Raw genomic sequence first — 12392 nt, forward strand, 5'->3', positions numbered from 1 at the left:
AAATTTGGCAATTCTTATTCATAAGGAAAGTAATAATATACGTATATATTGAAATTTGGTGGGGGATTTATAAAAATGTTAAAAATTTTCCCGTTCAGAAAGGGCTGTACTGAAGAGTACACTCATACATAGTTAATACTGTACTACGTGACTCGAGCAGAGTATGTTTTAAAAATGATTTCTTTTCTAAAGTTAAACGTAACGCAATTATGCCCTTTAGGCTAAAAGGGACGATGATTACTGATTGCGAAACTTTTTTTTTTTTGTTCTCCCACTACGAATTGATTTCGGTGGACGCGCTAGCCACAAGGCTAGCGGGAAGGGGTACAGCAGGTTTTAATGACCAGTATTTATACCTAATTTCGTTTTGTTAGTAGGGTTTTAGTATATTGGTAGTAATTTATTCGCAAATCGACCACTGTATCCATTTAATTCAACCATCTCTTTGAACGTGTCCCATCTGGTAGTATTTTATTTGCAATTCGACCACTGTACCCATTTACTTTGATCATCCATCTGAACGTGTCCCATCTGGTCGGCCATATCCTCTTGTGGACAGTAGTACCATGTAATTTTGATGTAGTTCAATAATTAAATTTACTGTTTTAATATGCATAAGGACTTCCACACGACCACCAGTCCAGGAAACAGATTAAAAAATAAACTATCTAATTGGGCAGGCAAGTAAAAAAGGATGGAGGTTTACCGTCATCGTGGCGGAGGAATCGAGCAAACTGTTTAAGGGGGAGGGGCGACACACTAGTGGAGATTGTTATAAGGAAAAGGAAAAGATAACGATAGAGCCCAAGACAGAGAGAGAGTAAAGGGGATTCCAAGGGAGCGCAGTTCCCCCCTTTTTCTTCTTACCTTCTCCTACATTTCCGCCCGAGGGGAGGTCGGCTTTTTCCAAGCGCCCGGGAGCGACTCAAATTCAGGTTAGTGGAAAAAGAAAGCTCTGTGCTGTGGAGGCATTGCGGAGTTGTACACTTGACGGGTGACAGTAGTGCATAGGAAACGAAGTAGTACAGTGGTCGGGCTTTTTTGGTGTTCTCTCTGTCGGTTTCATATATAGTGTTTTGTTGGTTCGTTCTTCTCTTTCCTTCTGAAGAAAGAATAAAAAAGTGTGGTATACTTTCTGGTTTATCTTGTTGACAAAACCTGTCAAATTGGATCATTTTTGTAGCGAAAGGATACTAGTTCGCAACCCAGTGTTTGCAGACCCTTTCATATTCAGTGTTAAGTGTCTTATTTTTATCACTAGTTCTTGGACATCCTTTTTCTATTGGAAAAAAGGATTATTGCAAGGATTTCATTAGTGGTGTTTAGAAGAGGAGGATTACCACAATATAACCAATCAAAATGTTACCAAGGTAAGGAAGTGGTTTCTAAATGTTTTATGTGTTATCAATTTGTTTTTTACGTGTATATTCCTACTATGTCTAACTATACACCTCTCTAACATGGTTATTTAGTAATACATGAGGCCACGTATTTGCATGTGATATATTACTCCACAAGTCATCCCCTTGAATATAATTTAAACATTTGCAATTAGACATAAAGTTGTATTTTCAGGACCGAGAGTCATTCGCTATATTTTATCATCACTCTTCCTTATCATCAGTTTTTAAGCATTTGAATTATTAGGCTATAAAACAATTATTAATGATATTATTTAGTCATATAGGTCACTGCGATTAGGTCTGTACCTGAAGATATAAAATCTCAATTGACATGAAGGAAAAAAATAGATGTATTTGAAGGAAGGTGTCTTTGCTTGTGTATTTTGATCCAGTATACAGGTTGATTACTTCTGCACTATCAATTTATACGAAAAAGTTGCTGAAGTATTTACTGCATTTATGTGTTCGCTAACTAAATGTATTTCCAACGTAAATGTATTCATAGATTGAATGTTTCATTATAGGTTTATATCTCTGTTGTCAATATTTTGACAAGAACATAAGCCGTGTAAGGATGTGTTCGTAAGTTGTGAGCTACTATACAAACATCTTTGGAAATAAATCTATTTAAAACTTTTATAATTCACTTACAAATATAGTAAACACTGTTTAACGCACACATTTGCAGAATGATAATTTTGAAGATGTTTCTACAAACATAGTTTGTAATATGTTATCTAGTCTTAAACTATAAGACTACCAGTCATGACTTAAAGCTATGAGATTTCAGCCACTATAGTACTATGCTTAACTAAGAACAAGCAATTAAGGATAGAAAAAAGGGTGTTAGAACGATTATTGATTCAGCATAGGAAAGATAGAATCAACCATCATAGAATGTTTTGTCGCTAACTTATTGTTCTGAATTAAGATTCAGCATTGAAAAATATATTGTGCAGATATTTTCTTTACATAATATGGAATCAAATACAAAATTTTGGAAAAACAGAGTATGCAATTCAACTTACCTACAGATGTATATAAATTCTGGGTCAACTTTTATTTAGGTTTTAAAATGGCTTGGAGGTATTATTCTACAAATTCCATAGTTTCGAAGTTGTGACAGTAATGGCAAGTCTAGCTGGAACAAAAATGTTAGGATGCAAAAAGAAGCAAGAAATAAAATTTTAGAGGAAAGTCACCAATAGAAGTTGATTTGGTAATTACAAATTATCTATTGCATTGCGGTTCAAATTTAGCTTTTAAGGAGGACAATTACCCATCTTGTTCCTGTAAATGACCAAAAGAATATAAATAAATAAATAAAATATGTACGGACAATTTTGTCATCGTCGGAGGCAGGATACCGTTCCAATCGGATGTTGAACTCACCGCTTCGTGCTACGAATACGAAATTACTTCCACAATACAATCTGTCTTCTCCGATGAACGCCTTGGCTGGTTTGCTTTTTGCTCACCAGCGTGTATAAGATCTAACGGGACTCATTTCTTGTTTTTTTAATTCCTTTTTTCTTGTGCGCGACTGTGAATCTGTATTTCATCGCCCGTGTACGTAGGAATGCCTAGATGTGTGTTACTATGTTTGCACTGTGAGGTTTCTGTCATTGAGTACTGCCTACAGAAAGCTCTTGACACTGTTTACAATAATTTAAAAGTTACTTCTTCCACAACTTTTACGTACGGACAATGCTTCAAATGGCTAGATACATAATCGGTGGAATGTAAGAAAAAAAGAGTGGTTTTGTTTTTTAATAGAAAATTGCAAGGTAATGTAGATTCGTTCGTAATAACATGGCAGATTGTGAAGACTTAACTGCAGTGATCTAATGGTAATTGATGTCATTAAAACTTTAAGATTTGTTAGATTTCGTCGCTTTAACACGTCTATATTTAAGTCAAGGATGATAATTATTTATTAAGATAACCTTTCTTTACATAATTGACTTAACCTCTTGACCTAGTCTATTAAACATACAGTCTTTTGGTCAAAATACTTATGGACATCCAAGAAAGACTCTGGACGGAAGGATTGAACACGTTTAATAGGATTATTTCAGTAAACGCATTGTTTCTTAAATATTTTAAAATTAAATGTTCATAATGCTTACACCGTGCTAATTCTCAATTTAAAGCTCTCCAATTCTCCTTACGATACTGGTGCATTCTGTATCCTTTCCGGGAATTGAACCCAGAACTGTACATACCGAAAGCCTGAAATACGAAAACCTTTGAAGAAAGTGGTGACTCTTGAGCCCATGGACAAAGTAACGACCTTGTGTACCTTTGAGATATTAGTATATACATTCTATTTAGTCCAAGTCTTGGACACACTCAATCTCTATGTATTCTTTGGGAATGTATATTCTACAATACTATCGGTATATAGAACTGGTCCTCGACATGTTCTAATCCTCATCCTGATTTACAATCGCAACCAGAATTTGTGGTTTATGAACGCCTTGCCACACTTTAACTCTTTTCCTATTGTCAATCTTACAATTAGCAAGTTTTGTTGATAAAACCTGCATATTTATTGCTAACACTCATCTTCAACCAGGGGGGGGAGATCGGGGCGATTGCCCTCAAGAAGAGGAAACTTTATTGTTTTTATATATAAATAAAAATCCATCCCAGAGTTTGGAGCCCTTAAAAGTAGCATTATGACAACCCACCGCCCCCTCAGAAGTCGGTCCTGGATCCGCCCCTGTCTTCAACAATGATTCGTACAAGCACTACTGTGTTCGTTATTTTTTTTAAATAAACTTGTATGCCCAAAATTACGTTTCGTTCCACTGTGTACTATTACAAAAAATTTTTAAGTAAACAAAGAAAAAAACTATTATATTTCATTATATATATTTCATTATCCTCATAGCTACGTAATTACAGTCCTTGCATTTGATTTACCAGAAAATTCAGATCCGACTCCCGATTAGAATGTTTATTCGAATAGCAAATTACAATAATAACTTGAATTGATTATTGGCGAAAAACGTTTTACAAAATGTTGGAACAAGTACAAAAGAAGCAGAAATGAAAATATCAATATAGGACTTTATTCGCTTGTTTATAATACTGTTATAGTAATGTATATATCTAGCCAACTATTAATTCTATGTATGTAGCTATATGCTTAGATATGCAGAGACTTCATCAATTTATTATACGTCTAAATAACGAACCTAGAGGGCATGGTGGCTCGGCGATAGAACGCTCACCTCTGGTGCGAGGGACCTCTGGTTCGATCTCACAGTTTGCCCCCTACATTCTCATTCTACTATTTACTTCATAATTGTTGATTCTCATTAATCATCCGTATCCTTTAGAAACTTATATGGCATAACTGTGGGACGTAAAACTACGATTTCATTTTGCAACTACGAAAGCAACGTTTACTATAAATAAACATGTCTAGACATGTTCTAACCTTGAACATAATTTTGGTGCTGAAAAGAAACGTTAAATTTCAAAGGAACATTAAACTTACTTGGTTTAAAGTTAGTTTTTTTTTAATGATTTCATTTATGTTAAGTACAGACAGTGGCGTATTTACGATTTTGTTTCGGGAGGGGCTTTGCTATCTTTCGGGGGGGGCTTTGCCTGGAAATGTGAAAATTCTGCAAGATATTTCATTTACTTTACTATACTAAGTAAGATTTCGGGGGGGACTTAAGCCCGGAAGCCACCCCCCTAAATACGCCACTGTGTACAGATAATATACACTCGTACATACAGCCAATATACACTCGTAACAACATCTGCTTGAGTTAGAAATGTAAATGTATCAAGTAAAATAGTATTTAAAAATCATATTATTGTTAATGAATCACTGTACAGAGTGATCACAAAATCCCATTTCCCCTTATTGGATTCCCATATTCATAGATGGTCGCATTGTATTAATGTGGGATCATGGCAGTAGATAACTTTGAGGTAGTTTGACTATTCTTTACTATTTATTCCAGAGTGTCTATGTGTACACCATTGTTTTCATAACAAAATCCGATTCTCCTTCATGTACGAAGTGAAATTCTCAACATTGCTGGCATGATGGCAGTAAATGCCGTCGAACAGCATCCTTAAGTTCGTCAACTGTCTCATATCGTGTGGTAGCGACTTTTTGTTTTATAAACCCCCATAATATATTGTCGCAAGATGATAGATCAGGACTTCGGAGTGGCCACTCCGAAGATGCAGGCAAATGGGCAGAACCACCAGGAAATGCGTTATTCAGATGTTCTCTTATGTCAATAACATAATGGGCTGCTGCTCCATCCTGCTGGAACCATACACGACGAAGCAGTCCCCGATCTTCCGTATATGAAATAAAACAAGCACGTAACGTGGTGAAATACGCAATGTGATTCACAGCATTGTCAAAGAAATATGGACCTACCAAGTGGGTTTCAGACATTGCAGCCCAGGTCATGTCATGTGGTGGGTTGTGTTCAGTTCTTCATAAAAATGTGGGTTTTCTTTACTTCAGTAACAAACGTTTCTGGCTTTTGCACTGCGATGTATTGCACAGTCGTCCTAGAAAAACACTTTCCTCCTTGTAGGAAGAGTTGTAGACATTGTGACTTTGTGATCACTCTGTAGTATACTATAATTTACAAATAAAAGAAAGTGTTTTTCTTTATGTGACTAGTTAGTTACCATAGTCCTGGGGTTATGTTCCCAGCGGAGGCGTAGAAGCTTTCGGTATTGGTTCAATTCACTATGAAATTGTGGGAGAGGTAATTGAAATGTATAACGAACTCAAGACTAGAAATAAGTACGGTGGTAACAATATACTGATCATGCAGCACCAAAATAAGAGAGGTCTATAAAACCAGAGGATTTACTTTCATTTATTTTATGTGCTTAAAAAGATTAATTAATACAGTTACGTACATACAATATCTTCTGGACTTGTTACAGTGTATATTTCGTTATTTTATGTACATTAAATGCTATTTTCTATCTTTTTAATCTGTAGTGAAAGTTAAGATTTAATTCATATTTTGTTGTTTGTGTACTAAACAGCAGCTGATAAGTTAAATAAAAAGTATTTATAACATAAATTCCATGTTAAGAAAGTCTTACTTGCTTTTAACTTACCACCATCTATTTTCGAGTAACATGTTTTGTAAATTGACTGAAGCGTTGTTTGTTTCTTCTACTACGTATTATTATTATTATTATTGCAATATCATACCCGAATAAATGAAACTCGAGTTTTCTTTCTTGTAATTATAAGAAGTAGTTCTAGCATAGGATAGCCCCAAGCACCTTCAATGCATGATATCATTGGAGATTTTCTTGAATTTAATTGTAATCTAAACATGCACGCCTATTTTAAACCGGATACTGGAATAGCTGCAAGGTTAAAAAAAAAAAAAAAAAAAAAAAAAAAAGAAGTTTTGCAATGAATGCATGCGCAAGTAATGGAGACTGGGTTAGTGAAAGATCTGCATACAGCTTGTGAGAGTTGAGATGGTCAGTGCTAAGTATAGGAAGCATTGATCACAAACAGGAACAAATAGCTATAATGCGTTATATGTTTACATAAAAGTTTGCAAAACTTGGAGCATAATTAATTAATTGCTCTTGGAGCCACAACTAAAGATCAACAGACAGGAGTGTAATTTGGAAAGGGCAGGGGGTAATTGCCTCCCTTCCCCGGAGTTTGGAATTCATATGCATTTCAATAAATAGGATACCAATGAAAAACATCAAAATTCGCTTACATCAGGGGGTCCTGCCCCCCTTCGCCCCAAAGAAAATCTGAAATGGCATTTCTGATTGGAGAACTCTATTTTTTAAAAGGAATTTTGTATACTAAAGACTTCTTTCTGTGTTTACTTGATCTGTTCTGTGTATCCGTCAGGGAGACACGAAATCTCAAGAACTACTTAGTGGATCACCAACAATTTTGGCCAGACTGTAAAGGCTCAAAGGTTAGCAATCGAGGTCGTTGATGTACGTGAATCATCCAGTTGATCCCAAGATATAGACAATCAAAAATCAGTTCCCCATGCATTCTTATGGGAGTCATTATGAATATTATCCTTGCTTGATAGACTGCCCGCAGTGTTGTTCAGATTTAGCGTGTTAGTATAATGTTCAGGATAGACAATATTTATCTGTCCGTGGAATACAACACGCTAAAATGAAACTAAATGACTTCCTAGTGGACAAATCTAAATATTTAATTATTTTCTATATTTCAAACACTAGCAGAGTACCCGTTCTTCGTACGGGGAGAATGCGTTTCATTTTGGACATAAAGAGCTAAATTTGAATTTAAACATCATTGGAGGTAACAATGTTTGTCTCAGCGACCCCGAAACCTTTGAATTTGACACTAATATCGGTCATTTTCCATCACTTTTATGTATCTCCCACTCTTCAGCCCTCAAGTTACGGGGCTGAATTTTAATTTAAACGGCTTCGGAAGCGTCACTGTTCATCTCAGCGACCCCGGTAACTATGGATTCAATACTAATATCTGTCATTTTTAAAATGTCCGGAAAAACACAAACTAACTTGGGTTAGGTTGCTACTGAAAAGCACGAAGGCAATAAGTTTGGTGCAGTGAGCCCTGAAGGACAATACGTTATTATATAATGTTACTTATTATCACTCCATATATATTCGTCATTCCTCAGGTTAGGACAAGTATTTTAATGTTGTTTAGGCTAGGTTAGAAAATACTTTAACAGGTTAAATATCTTATAAAGATATTTTTGTTATAATGAATCATATATAAATGTATATTTCTGTTATTATTATTACTAAATGCGTATGCTATATGGGTTGTTTTCACAATACAATATAATGGTGATAGAACTAAGGTTGCAGTGATGGCTCTGTGTTAATATTAGTTAGAGGTTGGTCGCGTACGTACATAAGTTCCTTAAATATTATTTGTTTTTTTATAAATTAATACATTTTACCTGTAAATTTTCCGAAAATTGGCCCTTGTATTCCTTATCTGCTCCAATTTTCAATAATTATTTGAAATATCAAATAAATACTGTACGTAAGATGGAAGTATAAATGTTTGACGTATGCTAGTAATGTTTGACGTATGAAACTGTGTGGAATGTTTGTAATGGCTATACCTTTACAAGTTAAATCTTTCATTTTCCTTATAACTTACAAGGAAAAAATACTGTTTAGATTAATAAAAGGGCAACGAACCTATGAAAGAGACTACTTATGTCCTTTTCTTGACATTGAACCAGCTCTTCCATAAATTACCTCTCTTGCCCAATTTAACAATTACTTGTAATTGCTTTTTAACTTTCAAATTAAATCTACAATTTAGAAACAAAAGAAGAACGAAAAGTAGGATTCATTAAACCATTTTTCATGTGTGAAAAAATATTTGTATTGTAGTTACCAATATGGAGTATACAGAGGAAGAGGAAAAGGAAGGAGTAATTTTATTGGCATCAATTCTCTGACCATTATCTGGAGATTTGCGTCAGCCATCACAGCAACCAGACATATGAATTCCTAATACGTGGGAAATTCAGTTTTCATTTCAAGAACCTACTTGTGAGGTATACATAAGACAATTTTATAGTTGTAGCCTACATGAATTATGTTCGAGGCACCTGTTTATATAACCGTTAGTGCTTTTGGAGAACAACATTATCGACATTCTAATACAGGTAAGAATGAGATACTTGAGAGCAGACCCGCAACCAGAGGGTTGCTTGGCACCCCTAAACTTTTCGTGGCCCTTCCAGACCTCAACACAAAAACACAATTTAGATATTTGTAAGAGAATTTTTGATGACTTGCCCCCCTAACATATTTATGCTCCCTCCCCCCCAAAAAAAAACTCTGTGGCTCGTTTCGGGCCTGCTTGAGAGTCTTATGTTGGTGGACAATCTTGCCTCCCCCTCCCTGGTAAAACCTAAAATGACACTAGTGTTTACATTAGGAAGGAAAATCCTGAATGCGACACATGCTGTGGTGACATTCTCTTTGTCAATGTTGCAAAAGATTTTCCCGATGCATAAGAACACGGCAAGGAAAAGTGGGTGAAAGTTTCTTTCTTTTTTTTTTTTTTTTTTTTTTTTGTGAGAGAAATGGCGTTTGAATCTGAAATCTTTTTGCCAGTGACAAAGCCTATAATCAAATACCGTCATTCATTTCCTTGCCTCGTTCCTTCAACCAAATCAGCTGGCTTCTTTTTCAAGGTTATCTAACGGCACATTTTTTTTCTGTCGTCTGCAATGGTTTTCACTGCGTCTGTTGCTCTCCGACGAAAGTGGTTTATCGAACTGCATTCAATGCAAAACGACCTTGTAAGACTTATCTATACACTCACGTACCTTTAGTTGTTAGTCATTTAATTTCTATTACAACAACTACAAGAAACTAACAGTAAATTTCTTTTGTTAATTACTTATTCTTTTATTTATACATTTATTACTTCTTCGATGCTTTTATTATAATTATACAGCAAAAAACTTGGTCATTGTAACGAAAGAAATATATGGACAGTATGTGATATTTTACACTTTCTCTATCTTTTCTAATTTCTTTTTTTAAAATTGGTTAATTTTGCTTTTCAATAATGAGTATTATTATGCTACGAAGTATACATTTTATTTTATGTAGTTAACTGATTCGTGTTTGGGTGGGCTGGGTTCGATTCACGATGGGAGCACATAATATTGTGGAATTGATCGAGAATTCTGATATTGGGGAACCATTAGAGTTTAATGGTAGAGATTTTCGGTACAAAAAGTAAGAAACGACAGCAAAGAGATCCCATGTGCTAACCATTTGTTACCCAAGTAAAGTAATCTGGTTGGAATATACTCGTGGTTCCTGTTATACTATAAGCCTAGGCATAGATTGAGCAGAGTGTAGCCCAGCAAAGCGGAGGCAAAGCACAAGCAAGAAACTGTAAACACTGGGACATAACCTCGTGCTGTATATTGGGTTAGATGTATGCCTGGGAACAGGTCAAAACTCCCACAGCCAAAAGCCCCACACTCAAGAAATGTCAAAACAGCCACATAAATGGTCATAACCCCCACATAAATGGACAAATCTCCCAAATGCACGAACGGTCATAACTCCCACAGCCAAAACCCCCACACTAGTAATCGGTCGTAACTCCAACGGTAATAACTCCCACACAAATAGACAAAACTCCCACACATAGCAACGGCCACAATCCCCACATAAATGGACAAAACCCACACACAAGTGGACAAAACTCCCACATGCAGAAATTGCCACAACTGCCGCGCAAATGGACAAAAACCCCACACAATCGGACAAATCTCCCACACTCTGAAATGATCCTAGTTGCATGTCTTGCCCTTGTACTTTTTAATAACATTTTTTATTCCACTTAAACTGATGTTGCAACTATTCTTCTTGCACTGTTTTCTAATGACAGAAACACTAAAGTGGGCGTCATAAAGAGCCGCAACAAAGACGTGCAATCACTCATTTCAGAGTGTGGGGGATTTGTCCGATTGTGTGGGGTTTTTGTCCATTTGTGTGGCAGTTGTGACAATTTCTGCATGTGGGAGTTTTGACCATTTGTGTGGGAGTTTTGTCCATTTATGTGGGGATTATGACCGTTACTATGTGTGGCTGTTTTGTCCATTTTTGTGGGAGTTATGACCGATTGTGTGGGCGTTTTGACATTTCTTGAGTGTGGGAGTTTTGGCTGTGGGGGTTTTGACCGTTCGTGGGTTTGGGAGATTTGTCCATTTGTGTGGGAGTTATGACCGATCGTGGGGGCGTTTTGACATTTCTTGAGTGTGGGTTTTTTGACCTAGACCCGTATGCCTAGCGTAGTGCAGCCTAGAAGACTTCTCTCACTTATGACTGCGATATAAAGGTTGTTTATTTTAGAGACGGAGAACTTTAAGCTGGCAACACTGTTTTCTGTGTCTGCTGATATCAGAGTTCTCGGTTGTTTTGAGGGTAGTTTGGTGTGGCAAATCATCGTGAATAGATTCACGCCGGAGCAACGTTTGCAAATTGTGCAAATTTATTTTGAAAATCATGGTTCAATTTGACAAACTCATCGGGCATTACGTGCGTTTTACGGTGTTCATAATCGTCCATCAGAGCGATTAATTCCAGAAACTAGGGATCGTTTACGCAATAGTTTACTCTAAAAGATAATAGGTATGCCGTAAGTAGTCGTATGCTCAATGGGCCGGTGAAATCATTGGTTATTATGTCTTCAAAATTAATAATAGTCAGAAGTTAAAATCAACAATGAAAGGTACAGAGACATTAAATGATCTGTCAAATAAGCCAATTTTAAAAATATTAAAAACATTTTTCTGTGCTTTATTTCAACGTAAAGTTCTCCACCTCTTTGTTTTCTTTTCTTTTCTTTCTTTTTCTTTTTTTTCTTTTTTTAACACCGTTTAGAAGACGAATAGTTTTCGATGCCTCTGACTGATCAAACAAGTTTGAAGTACTGTAACACCAGGGGAATTTAGACAACATACAACTGCAATTTTATAGCTGTAGTTTCGTGTACGTAACAAGTAGAACTTCCAGTAAAATTCAGGGAATAAAGTGAAGATATTGTCGAAATAAGCATATATAAACCTATAACACGATGAACATAGCTTATGTATTATTCAGTATACAATTAATTTATTTGTGCAAGATGTAATCTTAGCTTCCAAGAAAAGTTTCATTTAACACGTTTCACATATGACTACAATTATTAAATGAAAGACACCGTGGTTTAATGGTATAATGCTTTCTTGTTATATGAAAAGTCTCTGGTTCTGCCCCAGGCAAGACTTCAGGATATTTCTTGAATTGCTACTTATCTTACCACTGTCTATTGCCATCAATTATTTCGTAATCCTTCTGATATGTAATAAATCCTGGTTGCAGGGTTCTATAAGTAAATAGCAACACGAACTTGTAGAAAATTGCATTTTCTTAGAGAAGATAACCAGTGTTTTTTCCAGACAT

General features: G+C 35.8%; 1 protein-coding gene across 1 annotated transcript in view; it reads left to right on the forward strand.

Moving 5' to 3' along the window:
* Window positions 1-942: 942 nt before the first annotated feature.
* The window catches only part of cysu (peroxidase homolog), a gene marked incomplete at its 3' end in the record, with an annotated part of 322966 nt that continues 311516 nt past the window's right edge, over window positions 943-12392 (forward strand). Inside the window, 1 exon segment of the mRNA XM_081756057.1 lies at window positions 943-1370. Coding sequence (XP_081612183.1) covers window positions 1360-1370 — 11 coding nt within the window.

This window comes from Thermobia domestica, chromosome 4, assembly GCF_964235325.1.
Source record: "Thermobia domestica chromosome 4, izTheDome1.hap1.1, whole genome shotgun sequence".
Taxonomy (NCBI): Eukaryota; Metazoa; Arthropoda; class Insecta; order Zygentoma; family Lepismatidae; genus Thermobia; species Thermobia domestica.